Source organism: Gaeumannomyces tritici (genome assembly GCF_000145635.1).
Source record: "Gaeumannomyces tritici R3-111a-1 unplaced genomic scaffold supercont2.4, whole genome shotgun sequence".
Taxonomy (NCBI): Eukaryota; Fungi; Ascomycota; class Sordariomycetes; order Magnaporthales; family Magnaporthaceae; genus Gaeumannomyces; species Gaeumannomyces tritici.
Genome location: NW_008804548.1, coordinates 104,142 through 124,131, shown reverse-complemented (window position 1 = coordinate 124,131; position 19,990 = coordinate 104,142). Strand labels below are relative to the sequence as shown.

The following is a 19,990-nucleotide window of genomic DNA, read 5'->3' as shown; positions in this document are numbered from 1 at the left end:
GCAAAAAAAAAAAAATCAACGTCAGCCCTGCTTGTGGGATAAAAACGACCCGCCCGTATTAACTGTATAAGGGAAAAGTCGGGTCCAACACAGGGCGCTCCCCTTCAAAGCGGGTTCTCAGTTTTTCGAGAAGATACGGTACTTGACACTCACGCATTACGATAAATCACAAACTGCGCAAGACCGGGACGGGCGGATTCTGTGGCATTTGCCGGCGAACCAAACGCTAGGTACAAGGACTCTCTCGGTCAACAAAAATTACATACAAGAAGTGAAGTGACACATGGCAACACGGCCATAAAATGCCCGAAACCCCGACTTGGTGCCCCCTATTCCGCAGCCATACGGCTTGTTTGTTCAAGCTTCAGACGCTCGTCACACAATAGAAAAGATGGCGCTGCTCAAGCAATGAAGGCGACGGCACGGCGCGGCTTTCGCTGGGCGCAGCCATCGGCAGCCCTGCTACCCAGCTGCCCCTGGTTGCCCTGGTTCTTGTTGCCGTTGTTGTTCCCCGTTGTTTCCCTGGGAGCCTCGGTTGTTGTTATTGCCACCGTTGTTTCCCTGGCTGTTGTTGCAATTGTTGTTGCCGTTGTTGTTGTTATTTCCCGCGTTGCTGTTGTTGCCGCCACTAATGTTATTCTTCTTGTTATTGCCGCTGCCACCGTTGTTTCTTTGGTTATTGTTGCTGTTGTTTCCGTTGTTTCCTCCATTAGTGTTGCCGCCGCCGTTGTTGTTGCCTCCTCTGTTTCCTCCGTTGCCGTCATTGTTACCACCGTTGTTGCTACCACCTCCCGAGCCTCCAGAGCCGGAGCCAGAGCCTGCCCCATTTCCGCCTCCGGTCCTGGCCGTTGCTGAAGCCATCCTCGGCGATCTTTGTCCAGATGGGCCCCGTGCCGTCCATGGAGTCGCCGCTGTAGGTGGCCACGTAGGTGATGATGGGCCCCTTGTGCGACCCGTCGATGATGTCGTCGCCGCGGTTGTCGTGGAACCACTCAAAGGTGAGCGTGTCGCCGCCGGCCGCCTTGGCGAACTGCGGCACCTCCTTGCCGCCGTTCTTGCCGCAGACGAGGTCCGGCGACGTGAGGTCCTTGACGGGGCTGTTGTCGGGCGGCGAGCGGATGTACACCTTGCGCCCGTCTCCTTGGTCCTGGCCGTTGACCAACACGCCGAACATGACGCTGTGCGCCGCCGCCGAGCCGCCGAGGGCCAGCGTCACGAGTCCGGCCGTGACGAGCATCACTGCGTGGAAAAAAAGGTGTGTGAATGAGTGTGGGTAGTGTGGGTAAAAAGTGAAAAACGTGAAAGGTCTAGCTGGCTAGCAGCGCGAAGGGAAAGAAAAGGGGTTGGTGATAAGGAGCGAGAGAAGAGAAGAAGTAAGAGCCGCTGGAGGACTGCTGACCATGAGACGACAGACTTCAGACGACGAGCAGAGGCGAGAATGCTTGTCCTTATATCATTATATGCTAGCCTTCCTTCCCGCCGCTATCACCCCCGACCACCGTCGGCGCATTCTCGCCAAGGCCACGAGAGAGCGCGCGGTATAACCCACCAAGAGACACAACACCTTTACGGATTGACCATAACTAAACACGATGCACCTCGCTAGCCAGCCGCCCACGCCAAAAAGTCATCCTGTCCTCTGTCGAATCGGCTTCCGCGGGGGATAGCATGCCGCTCCGAAATCATGACGTGGTGGTGCGATCCGCGACCCAACGGCTAGGCCACGGCCCCCACACCCGTCTTGTTTCATGTCCCAGCAGCCCGCCACTCCGATCCCTGGTCCCTCGTCGGAGTGCCCTTCCAGATCGAGGCACTGGATCGCGGTGGAATAAATGAGGGCTCGCGCAGGGAGGTACGTCAACGGGTCAGGAAAGGCCTGTCGTGTCGACTTGCCAACGATGGACGGGTCTGTGGGCGGGCGCCAAGACCCATTCAGGATGTGACGGCATCTGGCAGATCGACGCGAGCGCCGTCGCATCGCAGGGTGGTCCCACAATCCGAGGCGCTTGAGTGTCGTCAGGCCGTGATGGGGAAAGAATCATCGTCGTTGGGTCCTCGCAATTTTGCACATTGATTTTGCCTCTGCTTTCACGCCTCTCGCGTCGTCTCAAGTCGTTCTCGGTAGGGAGGAAATCCCGCGAATCGAGGCGGCCACAGAGTTTCCCCTGGTTCTTGGGCATCCCGATGGTCTGTTTTCTCGTGGAGGCGTTGTCTGATCCGCCAGGCTCGCCGATCCCTGCGCAGATCCACAGGGGGCATCCCTGAGACGTTAGCACGCAACCCTGGCCCATACGGCGATCCCCCAGCTTTCTGTCGACGCTGTTGGACGTTGGGATGAGCCTCATTGGACAACTCGTGGTGGACGGGGGAGAACGGCTAGGACTAGGACGGGCAAGATCTAGGCACGAACGCTGCGCATCTGTAAGTAATGTAGGAGAACTAGACGCTCAGGTATTCTTCACGCCCACTTCAGCCCGCGGTTGGATTCTTTCCCTATTGCAAAACTGTGCACCTAGCCTGACAAGCCAGAGGGCCACTCTGTATACCCGGAGATGGTGATTATGGGATGCGCCGAATCCTGTAGCTGCTGCAAGGTGACGGGCTGAGAAAAAGACGATGGAAGCCTCTGTCCGATTACATCAAAGGTCTGGGGCGGAAGAGGGCGATGCGACAAAACGTATCCTTGCTCTTTTTCTGTGCGTTCCAAAAAGAGTCTTGGCACAACGAACCCATCACGCATCCCTACAAGCGGGTACGCAATAAAGATATCTGGTCGGGTTCTTATGGGCAAAGAGACCGACTTAGGGCAAGACAAGGCGTTGCAGTTGAAAATGCGGGTTGGATGGGTATCATGCCATGTCGCCGGCAGCCCGTCCGCGGCATTCGTAATGGTCCTCAATGCGAATTCTCTGACCCATCAGTCGAAGAAGAGGCGGCGCCTTGATGCCACCTAGAATACGGTGTAGATAAAGCACCCGGCATCGACGGAAGACTGGAGGGTTTGGCATGGAGGTCAAATGATGCAGTATGGCCAACTTTTCTGTACTATCGGGGTGGTAGTATGCCGGCAGAGGCTTGAGGTGCCAACAGTGGCACGAGTGGAGAAAAGCAACAACACTGTTTTGCAATTTTGTACCAGTCTATGTATTAACAATCATCCCCCTTCTATCGCTCGCGCCTAGTTCAGCATCAGGTTATCCAAGTTCTCCCCCTCCCACCACGCCGTGCCCGCCTCGTCGGGCGGCGGCAGGTTCAGGTCGCCGATGCCCAGCAGCAGCCCCGGGTCCGCGTACAGCCACGGCGTCGTGTACAGCGTGAGGCTGTCGAGCTGCTGCTGTTGGTCCATGGCGTCGTTGCCGCTGCCGCCGCTGCCGTGGTTGTTGTGGTGGTGATGGTGATGGTGGTGGTGGTTGCTGCTGCCGCTAGTCGCCGGCTGCACACCGCCGCCACGCGCCCCTCGGGTGTTGCTGCCGCGGTTGTGGTTCTTGAACGGCTGCGGCCGCGTCGGCGCCTCCTGCCCGCCGTCGGCGATGTTGATGTTAATCTCGGGGGAGGTGGCCACGATGATCTCGAGGATGGTGGACGAGTCGGACTCGTCGATGGTTGGGAGGACGGGGGCGAGGGATGCGTCGAATAGGCCTCCGCCGCTGCCGCCTCCCATGTGGTCCTGCGTTGGGCCGGTGGAGGAGGAATACGAGGAGAACTGGAGGATCTCCCACATCAGGGGCACACTGAGGTACATTTTGGAAGGCATCCAGTCGTCGTCCACGTCAATGGTCTCGGCCTCGGCTCCTGCTGCAATCAGGGCCATCTTGTCGAGGTTGCGGTCCTGGTTATTGTGAGTTTATTTGGCGCTGTATTGGTGGATGAACAAGAATGACTTACCAGAGCCGCGCAAGCAGTAGAGTAGGGGATGAAGCTCTTGAGAAACTTGCGGCACTTGGCAAAGTCCGTGTTGGACTTGTGCTTGAGCTTGGCGGCGGCCGCGCAGCTGTAGTAGAGGTGGACGGTCGCGGCGATTGCAGCGACGTGGCCAACGATGGGTTCCTATCGCGCGAAGGAGTTAGTAGTGCTCAGTGTCCCGACGTCTTGGACCACAAAACATACCACCAGAGCGACCTGCTTCTCGACAACCATGTCAATGATCCTGACGAGCCATGTGGCGTGAAGGAGCGCCTGCTCGCTAGACCGCCTCCAGAACGTGTTTGGGATTCCGAGGTTGGGGTTGTGCTGGGCGCCGACGATATAGAGGAAGGGATGGTTGAGGACGGTGACGATGGCGTGGTAGACCATCTGCTCCTTGAGCCAGCAGGCCCAGTAGTCGCGGTTCTGCTTGATGTCGTGCTCGTCGCGCTCGTAGAAGCGCACCGAGTCGTAGCGGTGGCACATGGGGATGCGGTTCTCGACCTCCATGAAGTCGGACAGCACCTTTGCGTAGGGCGAGTCGTGGCGCCAGGGCTCCTTGACCACGCCGTCGCGCGCGCAGTCGGCCACGTACCGCCGCACCTGGCTCCACACCCAGCCGAGGCACATGCTCGTGATCCAGATGCCCGGCTCGCTCGGGGTCGCTGTCCCGAGGTCGTCCCGCGGCAGGGACGGGGACCGATCCTCTGCGGCGGCGGCGGCCGACGCTGACGGTGCTGCTGCTCGCGGCCCGTGGCCCGACTCGGACGAGTCCCGGAGCTTATTGTTGGGGTTGCTGAGATGGGCGTCTTGGCGGCCGTAGAACTGCTCCAGCAGCTGGAGGCTCCAGAACAGGCGCCTTTTCCGCTCCGCCAAGGGGTCGTCAGGCGGGTAAACGGATTCAGCGTCCAGGAGGGCTGAGCGACACAGCTGGTGAGACAGGCCGAGATGGAACTGGCCCAGCTGGAAGTTGCCGTCTGGCAGGGGGAGAGAAGCTGTCAGCTGACCTTTTGTCCCAAACACGACCATGGCCCGACTTACCAATCAGGGAGTAGTAGGCAAGAAGGCACAGGCTCTCGATGGTGACAAGGTCCACGGTGCCGTTGGCCAGGCGCAGCATGATTAGTGTCTTGGCGTTGCTGCTGTATAGCTGCGTGTCGACGGGCTGCTGCGAGAAGCGGGCGGTCAGGGCCATGATGCTGCTTGTTAGCTCCTCGGGCAGCGACTCCAGGTCCCCAATCTCGTGGCGCTCAAAGCACCAGATGGGCTGCCGGTGGCAGTACTTGAAGTAGAGGTCCACGGCCTTGGCAATGTCGTGATTGAACCCCACCGACGAGCCGGCGGTGCTGCTATTGTCGGCTACATTCCTCCTGCCGTTGTCGTTGTGGACATTGCTGGGCCTGCGATTTCTTCCCGGCGGTGGCGTAGCCGAGTAGGACCTGTTTGTCGTCGGGCTTAACTCATCATCTTGCTGCTGTTGCTGTTGCTGCTGTCGCCGCCGCCGCCGCTGCTGCTGCTGCTGCTGCTCTTGTTGTTCTTGGGTCTGTGGTTGCTGTTCTTTCTGCCTGCCTGGACGCGCGTGGTGGTGGTGGCTAGGTTCAACAACCTCGTCAGATGGTCTCCAAAGAGCACGCTCGTCTTGGTGCGTGGACCGGTGGTGGCGGGGATCGTATTACATGCTCGCCCCACTGAGCAGGAGGTCCAGCTTTTCCTCTAGGTTCTGTAGCCTCTCGTCCTTTGGGGCGGGTTAAAGCCTCTTCTTTTTTTCGCGGTCCGGTCCGTCCTTTACTTGTTTCCGACACTTACTGATCTCCCGCCACTCTGGGAAGGCCTCCTCAGGGCCGGGTAGGAGCACGTCTGCGACAGGCGGGCGCAGCTAGAACATGCCGGCTTCTCGCCCGGGCACCTGGTCTTCTTGCGCCTGCGGGTTGCCATGTGCATCAGCGAGATATCAGGCAATGAATGGATGGGGGACGGACGCGATGCAACGCAAGGGGCAGTGCCAAGGGCGGGCGAATGGGGTCGCCTGGGAAAAGGCCCGGCGGCGGAGAGAGACAGAGAGACGGACCTGCAGTTGAGACAGGCATGGTGCAAACGCCTTCTCCCCCGAGAGCCGACGGCTGAAATGCTAGAGCTAGACGGATCCGGGTCAGGCGGCGGCATGTCAAGCTGGCGGCGGACAGGACGTCGCCGGCAGCTACCTGGGAAGGCAGGTGAGATAGGCCACTGCGCGATAAGAGGAAGCGAGTTGCAAAGCACGGGCAGCTTACTAGACAAAAAGGATGTCATGTCGGGGAAGAGGGCCAGATAGTGATGTCACCAATGAACGGTGCCGGTTCTAGATATAGCAGCACAGTGTTGCTGCGGCCGAAACACAGCGGGCCACGTGCGGAGAAGGAGCAGAGCCAGTGGTGGATCGGTCACGGATAGCTCGGGTAGCCAATGGTGGCGCTGCCCGCTGCAGCCCGCTGCAGCCCGCTGCAAGGAGGCTGCTGTCCGTCGGAACTGGCATAAACACTGCAGGAGGAAACCTTGGCCGCCAAGCGGGGGCGTTACAAGATAAGCAACCCAGCCAGAAGGGGCTAGATTTCCGAGCTTGGGCCGGGTCTGGGGAGGGGTGGGGAGGTGGCTGCCTGCCTGCTGGACGTGGAGTCCCATCCATCCCTGTTATTATACTACTAATAGTAGGTGTTCTGTTGATGTTCCATGCATATGTATCCTTGGCCTCCGCCTGCCCGCGTCTGTGGATAGCCGCCCATATAACATGGTTCACAATTTGGCCAGCTGATCTGCCAGCTCGCTCAGCTCCGAGTTGGGGTACTCTGGGTTCGCCAGGTGGTCTGGACGCTCGCGGTCCCACGCCCACCTCGTCGCCAGCTCGGGCGGCAGCTCGCCGTCCAGCATCTGCATCACGCACTTGCCCAGCACGGGGAAGAACTTGAAGCCGTGGAAAGACCCGCACGTCGCCAGGTACAGCCCCTTGGCCGCCGGGTGCGGCGAGATGATGAAGTCGGAGCTGGTCGTGAAGGCGTCCCAGCAGATGCGGTGCTTGGTCATCTTCCAGCCCTTGCTCTTGCTGCCGTACCAGAGCTCCTTTTGCTCAATGATGTCGCTCTTGAGCCGCCGCGACACGTCCCACTGCCTATAGTCGCTCGCCGGCGGCGGCGCCGACACTTTTCTGCCCGGCAGGATCTCGGTGATGTTGGAGAAGATCTTGGATCCCCACCACTTCAGCTCCCTGTCCTTGGTCGGTGGGAGGGTGCCGATAAACGGTTTCCCTGGCGCGACAAACGGCGTTTGATCAGTATAATGCGTTTAAATGCGCGAATGCGCGAATGCAGAACCTCTAATGACAAGCAAGCGCCTCCTTACCGAATCCGACGTATCCCTGGAACCCAACAGGCATGTCGGCGTACGGCTTGTACTGCTCCTCGGTCAACTCCGCCATGCCCGTCGCGATGCCCGCCGCCAGGATCCTGTCGCCCGCCGAGAGGGTCTCGACCCCGGTCGCCGCCGCGCTCATCTCGAGCAGCTTGGCCGTGAAGGCCCCCGCGCACAGGATGGTGCGGTCCGCGCGGAACGTCCTCCCGTCGGCCGTCTTGAGGCCCCTGCAGCTCCCCGTGCGCGGGTCCAGCTCCAGCGACGACGCCTCGGCCACGACGTAGCGCACGCCCAGCTCCTCGGCGGCGCGCGTCACGGCGCGCAGGCAGTCGCCCGCGGCCGCCCAGCCGCTGGCGCGGTTGATGAGCACCTCCTTGGCGCCGCTGTAGTCGGCGTCGTCAAAGATTCCACCGTACAGCCGCCGGGCCTCGGCGACGGGCATGGCGACAATATCATCGCCGCGGCCCAGGGCCTTGTGGTGGGCAATGACATCGCGGGCGTAGTCGGAGCGGCAGATCCAGTAGACGCCCGTCTGGTGGAAGTAGGGCTTCCACAGCGGGTCCGTCTTGAAGATGTCCTGGGCCTCGAGCGCGAGCCGGCAGTAGGCCGGGTCGTCGTAGTCGGCCCGCACCACCTTGTTCCAGTCCCAGGACGCCGCCACGCGCGACTCGGCGTCGATGGCGTCCCGGTCCAGCAGCGTGACGCTCGCGCCCGGGTGCCTGCGGATCAGGTGGTACGCCGTCGACACGCCAAAGACGCCGGCGCCGACGATGAGGTACGAGGGGGTGCGCCCATCTGCTGGCATCTTTTCTGTCCGTCTACTGTGTAGCGAGCAGCTCGGCTGCGACCCTGTGGCGGCCGGGAGCGCTGTCGGCTCCTTTGGGAGGGACCCCGTGATCACCCGCGTGGGAGGGGTGCTTGCCGGCGTGATTGGGAGACGCAACGGGGAGGAGGGGGTCGGCGGGTGGTGGGTGGTGGATGCGGGTTGCAAGTCAGGTTCTGTTTCGTGCTCCCCGCTGGTGGTGGGCTGGGTTGACTGGGTTGGCTGGTTGGGCTCTACCTTGGTTTGTTTTTGGTATCAACTATCAAGCCATTGGCAGAGAGATTTTGTTGTTCACGTCCCAACGATTAAGTAGATCGGGCAGCTATTCCGATATCACACCGACCCGCCCAGACGGAGACTTTGCCCCGAGCCGCGATAGGATGGCGACGACGGGGTCCGAGATCGGGGCGCAGTCGCAGATAGAAGCAGCGGTTGACGGCGGGTCAAGATGCCGATCAGGTGATGCGGGGAGAGGGCAGCGTTGGCTCACCGACGTGGCATGGATGGAGGAATTAACCCAGCACCAAGGCCGTGATCGGCGGGGGTGGCGACCGTTGAGAAAGCCGACTTCCACTCTCTTGATACGCCGCCCCAGATTCCAGCGTTGGTTTCACCGCAGACCCGCATCCACCGGGCAGAGCAGGCCTGCCACCCTGCATCCTCCAGCCAGATAGCAAGTGGATCTAGCACTAGCACTACTCCTGCAACTCCCGACTCGAGCACAGGGCCTGTTCCCGTTCTAGACCACCCCAGCCCGTCCACGACGCCCACACCCCGCATCCTGTTCCGTCGCGCCTTTCCTGACGGAGACGGCGATGGGGCTCCCCACGACGTGCATGGCAGGGCCTTCCATGTCCCATGGTGCCGCCCGCCGCGCTGGCGGCGCCTGGGCAAAAGCTGCAGGCGGCAGCAATGCAGCAGGTCATGCCCAATGGGTCATGTTCCATAGGTCATGAGGGCCAGACGACAGATTTTAGATAGTGGCACATGCAGGGTCTCGTCGCTCGCCTGGGGAATCCGAGGCCCAGACCGTTCGGTACGTACTTGTTACTATCTAGGCTGGCTGGGCATCGCACCTGTTGGAGATAAGCTCTGCAAGTCCCCATCGCCCTCACGGCACGGTCCGAACGCCCATGGTGCTCGCCTGTGGCCCGGTCAGGTGACCGGCGAACGGAAACGGCACCCCCGTCCGCCCGTTTCCTTGCTATCGCTCTGACGTTCTCGATCTGGCAAGGAGGCCCCATCGCCGACGGCATTGTTGCGAGGACAAGCCGTTGCTCACGGCGAGCTAATCTTGTAACAGACGTCGGAACACGGCCTGTGCAACCCGTCCAGTCTTAGCGTAAGGGAGGGGGGTTGGGATGACTATATAGGGGACTAGAGCCTTGCCATGGAGACGCCGACTGTGTTTTGATAGATAAACTAGCTGCTGTATATCACTTCATACCAAAAGCGCCCCGAAAATACACATTCTCAGATCTTGATATCATCTCTTCAAGCCAGCAACACATCACATCATATTACAGCCAAAATGTCGCTATTCAAGTCCTTCTTCGGCAAGTCCGTCGACGGCGGACCCCCCTCTCCCACAGAAAAGTCGGCAGTGCGCGCCCTCCCGGCAGAATGGTACACCTCCCAAGACATGTACTCGCTCGAGCGTCGCGCCATCTTCTCGCGCAAGTGGCTCCTCACAACCCACAAGGCGCGCATCCCCAACCCGGGCGACTGGGTGCGGTACGACGTGGCGGGCTACCAGTTCATCATCGTGCGCGACCGCAAGGACGGCACCATCCACGCCATGCACAACGTCTGCCGCCACCGGGCCTTCCCCGTCGTGACAAAGGACGAGGGCAACAGCTATGTCTTCTCTTGCAAGTACCACGGCTGGTCCTACGGCCTCAAGGGCAACCTCGCCAAGGCGCCGGGCTACCAGGACCTGCCGGGCTTCGACCGGGCCAAGAACAGCCTGTTCCCCATCCACGTGCACCTCGACCGCAACGGCTTCGTGTGGGTCAACATGGACGCGGGCGAGACGCCAGAGATTGCCTGGTCCGACGACTTTGCCGGCATCGACGAGCAGGAGCGGTTCCAGCACTACAACTTTGAAGACTACGTCTTCGACCACCAGTGGGACATGGAGGGCGACTGGAACTGGAAGATCCTGGCCGACAACTACAACGAGTGCTACCACTGCCCGACCTCGCACCCGGACATCCCCTCCATCGCCGACCTCAACTCGTACTTTGTCAACACGGAGAAGGCCTTTGTGCAGCACTTTGGCGAGCCGACGCCCGAGCAGATTGCGCAGGGGTTCCGGGTGGCGGCGACGTACTACTGGCCCAACGCGTCCATGAATGTCTCGTGAGTATTGTCCTCTCTCGACATACTCTCTTGATCTACCTAGCTCTAGTCCTAACTTGACTAACAAAACCCCCAGACCACACTTCTTCATGATCCAGCGCTTCGTCCCCTTCGCCCCAAACAAGTCCCAGATGCGGTACGAGGTCTACCGCAACAAGAACAGCAGCGACGAGGACTTCAAAACCATCAGCGAAATGTACAAGCGCATCATGTCCGAGGACAAGTACCTGTGTGCCAACGCCCAGCGCAACATCGACGCCGGCGTCTTTGTCAACGGCGAGCTACACCCGGACCTCGAGAAGGGCCCGCTCTACTTCCAGAAGGTGGTGCGCGAGGTCGTGACGGAGCACTTTGAGAACGAGCGCAAGGGCGGCGCCGAGATCTGGCCCGCCCGCCAGAAGGTGCCCGAGAAGGGCACGGGCGAGGCTACCAAGGAGGACAGGGACTTTTGCGCCGCTGTCGAGACGTGCGGCAAGCAAAAGGCTAGTTGCATGGACGAGGGCACGCGGGTGTGTCTTGACGAGGCTATTGCTTTCTAGGATATTTTTCTTTCTTGTCGTAGGTTTGCGGGCGTTCTAAGCGTTGGATTTTCATCTTCATCTTGGTGCCGGCGAACGGATCAAAGCAATGTAATTTCACTATGTAAATTCCAGTCTCCTTCAGTTCATGTAATTATCTCTAGTTTTTTTCTTTGGTAAGAGAAAAAGGCATAACAAAATCCGGATCCTGGTTTGTCATTACAAGATCTTTCTCCAGCTTTCCACGCCGCAATTTCCAGGTCGGTAGCAAAACCATTCCACCTGCGCCTTCAGATGCGGCACCCATGCTCTCTCCATGTGCCAGACTACCAATCAATGCAGGAGCATGTCTGACATCGGAAAGCTATCTGTTGTGTGACCCGAATCCTGATGCAGCATAAACGGCGACTGAGGTAATAATGATAGGGACAAGAGCGGATACCCAAAACAAGCAATCCGGGCCCCACGCCGGCAACGGACTTGGGACGGACGTCTGCAGATACGAATTTGTGGGACGGAAAACAATCCCATGGTTCGCCCATATCTCGGCGAGCCTTGGCCGGCATGCGGCTAGAGATAGCGACGAAGCCACCCCCGCCAAGCTACATATCTTTCCTGCAGTATCGACTATCGTCGCCCAGGATCCAGAGCGCTGCATCCTGCAGGTCGTGCAGCGAATGTGGAGGTGTGGAGGCCCCCTCCCTCGATAGCCGATGGTGCCGGCCCCCAAAGGTTAGCGCCCAACTGGGACTGTCTGTTTAACGGCAGAGGTGGCGAGCGGCGGAGCGCCAGAGGCGGACCGTGGCCGGACACGGCAAAACGGTCAACGAGGCCGATCAGGTGACCTTGGGGTGATCGGTCGTCGGGCGCGGCGCCATGCCTGCAAACACCGTGTCGATGCATCTCGTGTTGGTTCACTAGCGACTCGGCGGGCCAGACCTTGCTACGTGGCTGATCTTCCCCGCACTCGACGTCGAATGGCCGTCCCGAGCCCGGTATATTATGTGTGGTGATGTGCTGTGCTGGACGGGTTCAAGAGGATGTGATATCTACACGTGAACCTTTTTGGAAGCAGCCATTCGCTGTAATTAGACAGTATTGAATGCCACAGACACATCAACACTTGAGCGGGAAGCCATACATCCTCGTGCCCCCTGAACCCCCTATTAATCGCCACCCGCCGAGGCCACCCACCCCTCCACCATGGACCCCTCTCAGCGCGTCGTCATCATCGGCGCCGGCATCGTCGGCGTCAACATCGCCGACGAGCTGGTCTCGCGCGGGTGGACCGACATCACGGTCCTCGAGCAGGGGCCCCTGAGCATGCCGGGCGGCTCCACCTCGCACGCCCCGGGCCTGGTGTTCCAGACCAACGCGTCAAAGACGCTCACAAAGTTCGCCCAGTACACGGTGCAGAAGCTGCTCTCCATCGGCTGCTTCAACCAGGTCGGCGGCCTCGAGGTGGCCGAGACGCCCGAGCGCCTGCGCGACCTCAAGAGGAGACACGGCTACGCCCGCGCGTACGGCGTCGAGGCCGAGTTGCTTTCGGCCCAGCAGTGCCGCGACCTCTACCCGCTCCTGGGGCCCGACGTCGTCGTCGGCGGCCTGCACTTCCCCACCGACGGCCTGGCGCTGGCGGCCAAGGCGGTGCAGGTGCTGATGGAGCGGACGCGGGCGGCGGGCGTGCGGTACCTCGAGCACACGCGCGTCACGGGGGTCCGGCAGCAGGACGGGCGCGTGACGGGCGTCGAGACGAGCACCGGCGGTGGCGCCGTGGTGCCCGCGGACCTCGTGCTGTCGTGCGCGGGCTTCTGGGGCGTCGAGCTCGGCGCCATGGTCGGCCTGCGCGTGCCGCTGCAGCCCATGGGCCACCAGTACGCCAAGACGACGGCCGTGCCGGCGCAAAGGGGAAAGGGGCTGCCGGTCAACGGCGCGCGCCTGCCCATCCTCAGGCACCAGGACAGGGACCTGTACTACCGCGAGCACGGGGAGCAGATGGGCATCGGCTACTATGGCCACAGGCCCATGCCCGTGACTGCCGCCTCGCTGGGGCCGACGCCGGCACACGTCGACGAGCACAACATGCCGTCGCGCATGGACTTCACCCCCGACGACTTTGCCGAGGCCTGGGACCTGAGCAGGCGGCTGATGCCGTGCCTGGCCGACGCGGCCGTCGAGACGGGCTTCAACGGCGTCATGTCCTTCACGCCCGACGGCGGGCCGCTAGTCGGGCAGGCGCCGCACCTGGACGGCTTCTTCGTCGCCGAGGCCGTGTGGGTAACGCACTCGGCCGGCGTGGCGCGCGCCGTGGCCGAGCTGCTGACGACGGGGCGGTCGTCGGTCGACCTGGCCGCCGACTGCGACGTCGCCCGCTTCGACGACGTCCAGCTGACGCCCGAGTACGTGACCGAAACCTGCACGACGGCCTTTGTCGAGGTCTACGACGTCATCCATCCGCTGCAGCCGCGCGACTCGCCCCGCAACCTGCGCGTCAGCCCCTTTTTCGCACGCCAGCACCAGCTGGGCGCCTACTTCCTCGAGGCCGGCGGCTGGGAGCGCCCGCACTGGTTCGAGGCCAACGCAGGGCTGGTCGACGCCCTGCCGGCGCCTTGGAAAGCGGGCGCGCACCGTGACCACGACCCCTGGGCCGCGCGCTTTCACTCGCCCATCGTGGCCGCCGAGGCCTGCAGGACCCGCACCGCCGCCGGCCTGTTCGACCTGACTCCCATCCGCCGCCTGCTCGTCTCGGGCCCGGGCGCGCTGGAGCTGTTGCAGCGTCTATCGACCAGCGACGTGAGCAAGCCGCCCGGCAGTCTAACCTTCACTCTACTCCTGGACGAGCACGGCAAGGTCAAGAGCGACGTCTTCGTCGCCCGCCTGGCCACCGACTCGTTCCAGCTGTTCGTCAACGGCGCCGTCGACACTGCCTACCTCTCCCGTCAGGCACGGCTGCAGGCGCGGGCGCGGGCGGGCAGCTGGGCGCAGGTGCGCGACGTGACAGCAGGCACCTGCGGCGTCGGCGTCTGGGGCCCGCGGGCGGCCGACATCGTGGGCGCCGTGTGCCGAGGCGGCGGCGGCGACCACCTAACCCCTCGCAATACGGTCCGGCCGTCCGTCATCGCGGGGGTGCCGGTGCTGCTCGTCGGCCATTCGTTCGTCGGCGAGCCCGGCTTCGAGATCTACGCGTCGGCCGACAACGGCCTGCGGCTGTGGGACGCGCTGTGGAGCGCGGGCCAGGCCCACGGCGCCGTGGCGGCGGGGCGGGCGGCGTTTGCGGCGCTGCGCATGGAGGCCGGGTTCAGGACGTACGGCGTCGACGTGACGACGGAGCACGGCCCGCTCGAGGCCGGCCTCGCGTCCGCCGTCGACCCGGGCAAGCTGGGCTACGTGGGCTGCGGGGCCGTCGTCAAGGCGGCTCTCGCGGGCTCCAGGCCCGAGAGCGTGCTGCGGTGCCTGGTCATGGACGACGCCAGGGATGTCGTTCTGGGGAAGGAGCCTGTCTTTGTTGCGGGCAAGGCGGTGGGATACGTCACGAGCGCAGCGTTTGGATACACGGTTGGTAAGCCCATTGCGTATGCATGGCTTCCAGGGGATCTGCATGTTGGCGCCGGCGTGGAGATTGAGTATTTTGGACGTCGTGTTTCAGCGACCGTCACAGCAGAGCCATTATTTAGTAACGAGGAGGAGGCAGCGCCTCCCAGAGCGCGCCTGTAATTATCTAATCTGTACAAATTTTATCCGTTAGGAACCAAGAACTGACCCTGATCTGATCATGCCTTGAGGCCCATGTGAGCCGTATCGTAGCCGCTGTCTTCCAAGAAAGCACGGAATCGGGCATCCTCTTCCTCGAGCGTCTTGGGGTGCTGTTTGTTTCAAGTTGAATAGTTAGTGAAGTCTTGGTAAAAGAGCCAAGGGAAGCAAGCGACCTACGTTCGGAATCATGAACCAGACCACCAAAGTCCCGACCACGGATATGCCACTCCCAATCAGGAACACAGCCTGCTGACCCTTGACCGGATCCTCGAGGCTGGCAAGAGCCTCGCTCAAAGCAGTGGTGCCAACCGCAGCAGTCCAAAGATGGCCATGCCAAAGATGTCACCGATCAGGATCGAGTTGGAGAGCCGCGTCTTGGTTTCGGTGGTCATCTCCTTGGGGTACCTGGCAGTTGCCTTGTTAGTCAAGGACGATGATATGTGTATCCTGTAAGTGGACAGCACTCACAGCTTGGCCAGAACAGTGTTCATGTAGCCGATGACCTGGATGTTGTAACCATCCGAGAAAAGAGCCACACCCTGCACCAGCACGTCGAGCTTGCCGACAACGCGGCTAGTCTTGGGCGCCACGGCGACCTCGACACCGCCCTCGCCGTCCTGGCGGCATGCCTCGACTTTGTCTACTGAGCCCATCTCATCCACCAAAGTGGTGACCTCACCTTCTCTAGAGTCGGCTATGTTGACGACACTACCGCCAGCATCGTCGTATGAGCCCCCTGGGGCATCGCCGAGGACGAAATCTTGGTATCTATCACTGCGACAGCCACAGCAGGGAGTGGCGGCATAGTCGAGGCTAGACAAACCATTCCCATCCTGCCAGATGACGACTTTGTCGGAACCTTTCACTTCAGCTATTTGATCAAGGACGCGCGACGGCCAGATATGCAGCCATCGCCTGGCTACACTCTCCAGGGCACCTTCAAGACGCTCCCGCGCCCAGCCGAGCACCCCAAGCGCTGGCCTCTCGTGTCAACCTCGTGCATCAAGCCCTTCTACGCCTCTCCCTCGTGGACGCCGCGCCTGCGGTCCATGGCCTGGCTGCACGCCTACGATGACCACGAGATCCACAACGACTGGGCCGCCAATGAGACGGGGCTGTACCGCGACGCCATGGCGCCCTACAGCGCCTACCAGGGCCGCGCAAACCCGCCGCCGGCCGAAGAGGGCAACACACACTACGAGTTCCGCCGCGGGGGCGTGTCCTTCTTCGTGCTCGACACCAGGCGGTACAGGATGTCTCGATCCACTCCCATCCTTGGGGCAACTCCTAGTTTGGTATTGTCACCTTTGACACATCCACGAAAGGTTGGCTGCTGGTCCACTACGATTTAGTGGTTGACGGCAAGAAGACGTGGGAATATGACTGGGAGAACACCCGAACGTGATACAGGGTGCTCAGTGATATCAACTGATTACATTTGCTTTCAGCCCAGTTCCTTGGAGTGGGAATGGGAGTGGTGGATGACGGCGTGCTAGGGATGCCGGAAACCCAAACCCCTGGATGGACTAAAACAAACCCATCCGGTTCGTTACCCAAAAATGGACCCTTCTAGGCACCCAGGTGATATTTGGGTTTTCCGCTGGGCCCAGAGCCCGCGGACTTTGATGCGCCCATTCAGAGGTTTCTGCCAGCCATAGCACGCTTAGGCCGTGCTAGGCAGTGGTCCGGACTCTAGAAGCCTGCTACAACAACCGCATCTACTTCGTCGCCATGGTTGAGGGTGATCCGGTGCAGTGCATAGAGGACGTCTGCGAGCGCATGAAATTTGCCGCGCCCAAGGGCATCGCTGCCCTCAACGGCGAAGCCCATGGCGGCCTCACCAAGGGCGACATCGTCGCCCGGAGCGATGCGCACGTATGTGAAGAACGACATGAAGAACGGTGCGCGCCCCGGCAGGGTCGATGTCAGCGACGAAAACACCGCCGATGCGCTGTACAACCAGGACATCACCACGCCCGGATTCATCTCCCTCCCCGTCTGCAGCCCCGCGGCCGCCTGGTGGTCGTGGTACGCCACAACCAGGCGGATAGGCTCCCCGGGGAAGGGCTAGACGCCGAACTGGCCGTGCGACCCGCCCGCGGGGCTTTCCCACTGCGGCCAGTACGAGTACGACAAGGACAGCACCAACGACGACTCGCCGTCCGTGGCCGACTGCGAGCAGATCATCCGCAACATCCAGGGGGACATCAACACTAACTGGACCCAGGAGGTTGTGGACAAGCCCTGGAGGGACCTCAAGGCCAACGGCTGCAAGTTTTCCTTTAGGGCCTCCAAGAGCAGAGGCAACTCGGCCTTCTATGTTGGTGGACAAAACGTTATAGACCTCATCGAAAAATCTGTCGAGGATTATGCCAAGAACGGCAAGGTGTCTGCCAGTGGCCACATGACGTGCGGAGGGACCGCGGTGAAGCAGTGGACCGAGTGGAAGCTGCAGAAGAATTAGTCCTGTTCAATGCTATTGTGATTTACCTTTTGGTTCTTTATTATTACCAGCTAGAATTTAAGTACTGCGGCAGGTAGACATGGAGTGACACAAGGGGTGTATCCTGAGTAGTGGGCAAAACAGAAGTGACAAAGACGCCCCTGAAAACAAAAACACAGAAAGAAAGCAAACGGTCCAGGTTACATCTTCAGATACGGCTCAAAGATGTCGGCAAACACCTTCTTGCCGCCCGACTCGATGACGTCCCCGTGGCAGGGAATGATCCTGTCAAACTCCCAGCCGTTGATCCGCTTGACAGACTCTGCGAAGCGCGCCCGGTCCGACGCGGCCGCGTACCACGACACCCTCCTCTGCCAGGCCGGGCTCGCCGTCTGCAACACGGCGCCCACCAGCCTCGCGACAAACCCCGCGGCCGGGTCGACGCCCGAGGCGGAAAAGGCCTCGCGGGCCGGCAGGTTAAAGACGACGTCGCCCTCGATCAGGCTGCCCGAGGCGCGGTGCAGCAGCACCAGCTCGCGGCTCTTGCTGCCGTCGACGTACTCGCAGTCGAGGTCGGCGTCGAAGTCGGCGCCGACGCGGGTGCTGCTTTTATTGGCGGCCGTGAGGACGGTGCCGTAGGTCGTGCCCCTGGTCTCGGGCCGCGCCTCGCGCCTCTCGGGCAGGCCCTCGGCCACAACGACGTGCGTGCCGGGGAAGGCGGTGGCCCAGGCGCTGATGTGGATGTGGTGCTCGAGGTTGGGGGACACCAGGTACCGGACCTCGCCGCCCAGGGAGGCGAGCTTGGCCCGGACGTCGTCGGTGAGGGCGATGGGGGACACGACGGCTAGGGCGCCGCTGGTGGAGAGCTTGATGACCGTCATGGCGCCGCCGAGCTTGAGGGGGCCCTTGGTGAAGGGGATGCTGAAAAGGGTGATGCCAGGGGCGACATCTCGGACCACCGTGGTGGAGGGCGCTGCTGATGTAGTTGCCATGGCTATTTTGGGCTATTTTATATTGCTGGATTCTATGCTGTTGAAGAAGTGGAATGGAGGGTGTTGAGTGTCTTGGTGTGGATGATAATGATCACGAACTCAGGGACGAGGGAGAGAAAAGACGCGTGCTATATAAATGTTCCCGATGAAGAGATGCTGTAGATATTCCATAAACACGGAATCCATTCCATTCTACGAGGCAGCATCGCCAGTCGTGGTCGGGTTCGGCACTGCAGCCCGACCACGATGAGTAATCTCTATTCGCCATGTGCATTCGGCGGCCAGTATTTGCATAGGGATAGGGCGATGCTGCCACTGGCAAAAGGCCACGACGGGGATGTTGACAAATCGAGTGCTAATGCTGCACTTCCAATAGGGCTTGAGGTCGCAGTGAGCCGGACTTGGATGCTTGGCCAACCTCTGGTGGTCCGCATTTACGAGCTATGATTTGGAAGCGCTTGCGCTGACTAACACCCAGAGAATTGTCATGCCCCACATCCCACCGTCGAATCACGTGCGAGTGGGTCCCGCATCGCCGACGAGGATTTCCAGAGCTTCACCCTGCCGTCGATGCGATGCTAAACGCTCCAAGCGCGGGCCAGCAAAAGCAGCACTGGCGAACCGCTCAGCTGCCATTGACTCTCCCCAGCATGCAGCCCACACGGTGTCTGTTCAAGCGATCGGTGTGGAAGGGTGAGTTCCCCCATCATGCGCCCCTTTCTTTGCCCGCCCACCCTGTTGACAACTCCGTCCCGCAGGCCCGCACATTGTCCCGTAAGAGCCCCTCCGGTCGGCAGGCAGACAGACTCTCTTTCCCCCTACAAACCCGCCGCTTACAGCGCAACCCTCCAGCCTCCCGATCCCCAAGCTCCTGCCCGGCCAGACGGCCAAGCCGATCCGCACGCAGGCCCGCGCCGCCACCATCCTGCCCAACTTTGTCGGCCTAAAGTTTCAGGTCTACAACGGCAAGGTCTACCACGAGGTAACCATCACCGAGGACATGGTCGGCCACAAGCTGGGCGAGTTCTCGCCGTGAGTTTCCTGGTCCTTTTGCGACCCCATCTCGAGTCTTTCTCATGCTGACATGATATGCGCGGGGAACCTAGCACGAGGAAACCCTTCATCTGGGGAAGAGACTAAGGCGACGGTTCGGTACACTATCAAAATACCAATGTCGATTTACAGGCGTTATACGAGGCACATACCCAAAAAGACGGCACGGCGATGCCGCTGTATTTCTACTGTACATACAAGCGGCATTGGAACGGCGAGGTAGACACAGACAGGCGCCATGGAAAAGCCATTCATGTTTAGCCAAGTGTGTGTAAACGCCGCTATTCAGCCCTCGGCGTCGCGCCGAGTAGAGGGGCCCGCGTGCTCCCCCGGTCTGTTATTCCAACGATGAGGGGCAGGCCGATTCTCGCCTGCCTGGTCTAGAAGAAAGAGTATACGAAAGACAACGCCAATGTGTAATGATCATGACCCGAACCCCTGAATCCCGCCAGAGAACCCCGTATGAACGCCCGACGTGTAAACATGGGAAGCCGTGCGTCCCATGCCGCCGCTCACAAGAACCAAATAAAAATAACCCTGCTACCCCTCCCCTTCACCTGTAGAACTCGCTCCTCTTGACGTTGACGCCGTACTCGCCCACGGCCATGCCCAGGTCCTCCATGGTGAGCACCGTCCTGTTCTGGCCGCCGCCCTGGCCGCCGCCGCCGAAGCCGGGCCGCTGGATGCCGAGCGCGGGGCCCTTGCCGTCGTTACCCTTGGCCCCGCCCGCCGCCGCGCCTCCCGCGGGCGCGCCCGCCGCGCC

General features: G+C 61.1%; 12 protein-coding genes across 12 annotated transcripts in view; 5 read left to right on the top strand and 7 right to left on the bottom strand.

Annotated features, from left to right (window-relative positions):
• Positions 1-462: 462 nt before the first annotated feature.
• GGTG_07436 (hypothetical protein) lies at positions 463-1,237 on the bottom strand (the record flags this gene model as incomplete). The annotated part of the gene is made up of 2 exons (XM_009225260.1): positions 463-685; positions 786-1,237. 2 exons carry the CDS (start codon positions 1,235-1,237, stop codon positions 463-465), a joined length of 675 nt encoding a protein of 224 aa, XP_009223524.1.
• Positions 1,238-1,612: 375 nt separating this feature from the next.
• Positions 1,613-2,345, bottom strand: GGTG_07435 (hypothetical protein; the record flags this gene model as incomplete). The annotated part of the gene is made up of 1 exon (XM_009225259.1): positions 1,613-2,345. One exon carries the CDS (start codon positions 2,343-2,345, stop codon positions 1,866-1,868), a length of 480 nt encoding a protein of 159 aa, XP_009223523.1. The 3' UTR covers positions 1,613-1,865.
• A 770-nt stretch (positions 2,346-3,115) lies between these two features.
• GGTG_07434 (C6 transcription factor) lies at positions 3,116-6,318 on the bottom strand. Its single transcript, XM_009225258.1, has 5 exons — positions 5,972-6,318; positions 4,945-5,824; positions 4,108-4,880; positions 3,886-4,047; positions 3,116-3,829 (listed from the first exon to the last, which is right to left on the bottom strand). Exons 2-5 carry the CDS (start codon positions 5,096-5,098, stop codon positions 3,179-3,181), a joined length of 1,740 nt encoding a protein of 579 aa, XP_009223522.1. The 5' UTR covers positions 5,099-5,824; positions 5,972-6,318; the 3' UTR covers positions 3,116-3,178.
• A 133-nt stretch (positions 6,319-6,451) lies between these two features.
• GGTG_07433 (sarcosine oxidase) lies at positions 6,452-8,560 on the bottom strand. Its single transcript, XM_009225257.1, has 2 exons — positions 7,276-8,560; positions 6,452-7,181 (listed from the first exon to the last, which is right to left on the bottom strand). The coding sequence occupies exons 1-2, from the start codon at positions 8,087-8,089 to the stop codon at positions 6,673-6,675; spliced, it is 1,323 nt and encodes a 440-aa protein (XP_009223521.1). The 5' UTR covers positions 8,090-8,560; the 3' UTR covers positions 6,452-6,672.
• Positions 8,561-9,491: 931 nt separating this feature from the next.
• GGTG_07432 (choline monooxygenase) lies at positions 9,492-11,275 on the top strand. The gene is made up of 2 exons (XM_009225256.1): positions 9,492-10,468; positions 10,545-11,275. Exons 1-2 carry the CDS (start codon positions 9,639-9,641, stop codon positions 11,005-11,007), a joined length of 1,293 nt encoding a protein of 430 aa, XP_009223520.1. The 5' UTR covers positions 9,492-9,638; the 3' UTR covers positions 11,008-11,275.
• Positions 11,276-11,904: 629 nt separating this feature from the next.
• GGTG_07431 (aminomethyltransferase) lies at positions 11,905-14,750 on the top strand. The gene has a single exon (XM_009225255.1). The coding sequence runs from the start codon at positions 12,190-12,192 to the stop codon at positions 14,698-14,700; it is 2,511 nt and encodes an 836-aa protein (XP_009223519.1). The 5' UTR covers positions 11,905-12,189; the 3' UTR covers positions 14,701-14,750.
• A 279-nt stretch (positions 14,751-15,029) lies between these two features.
• On the bottom strand, positions 15,030-15,392 carry GGTG_07430 (hypothetical protein; the record flags this gene model as incomplete). The annotated part of the gene is made up of 2 exons (XM_009225254.1): positions 15,030-15,144; positions 15,208-15,392. 2 exons carry the CDS (start codon positions 15,390-15,392, stop codon positions 15,030-15,032), a joined length of 300 nt encoding a protein of 99 aa, XP_009223518.1.
• Positions 15,393-15,558: 166 nt separating this feature from the next.
• On the top strand, positions 15,559-16,091 carry GGTG_07429 (hypothetical protein; the record flags this gene model as incomplete). The annotated part of the gene is made up of 1 exon (XM_009225253.1): positions 15,559-16,091. Exon 1 carries the CDS (start codon positions 15,642-15,644, stop codon positions 16,089-16,091), a length of 450 nt encoding a protein of 149 aa, XP_009223517.1. The 5' UTR covers positions 15,559-15,641.
• A 379-nt stretch (positions 16,092-16,470) lies between these two features.
• Positions 16,471-17,203, top strand: GGTG_07428 (hypothetical protein; the record flags this gene model as incomplete). The annotated part of the gene is made up of 3 exons (XM_009225252.1): positions 16,471-16,614; positions 16,744-16,767; positions 16,862-17,203. The coding sequence occupies 3 exons, from the start codon at positions 16,471-16,473 to the stop codon at positions 17,201-17,203; spliced, it is 510 nt and encodes a 169-aa protein (XP_009223516.1).
• On the bottom strand, positions 17,191-18,588 carry GGTG_07427 (hypothetical protein). The gene has a single exon (XM_009225251.1). The coding sequence runs from the start codon at positions 18,172-18,174 to the stop codon at positions 17,383-17,385; it is 792 nt and encodes a 263-aa protein (XP_009223515.1). The 5' UTR covers positions 18,175-18,588; the 3' UTR covers positions 17,191-17,382.
• Positions 18,589-18,715: 127 nt separating this feature from the next.
• Positions 18,716-19,701, top strand: GGTG_07426 (mitochondrial 37S ribosomal protein S19). Its single transcript, XM_009225250.1, has 4 exons — positions 18,716-18,867; positions 18,933-18,948; positions 19,027-19,206; positions 19,281-19,701. The coding sequence occupies exons 1-4, from the start codon at positions 18,750-18,752 to the stop codon at positions 19,312-19,314; spliced, it is 348 nt and encodes a 115-aa protein (XP_009223514.1). The 5' UTR covers positions 18,716-18,749; the 3' UTR covers positions 19,315-19,701.
• Positions 19,702-19,780: 79 nt separating this feature from the next.
• Positions 19,781-19,990, bottom strand: part of GGTG_07425 (hypothetical protein) — a gene marked incomplete at both ends in the record, with an annotated part of 1,364 nt that continues 1,154 nt past the window's right edge. The window contains one exon of the mRNA XM_009225249.1: positions 19,781-19,942. Coding sequence (XP_009223513.1) covers positions 19,781-19,942 — 162 coding nt within the window. The remainder of the gene's footprint in view (positions 19,943-19,990) is intronic.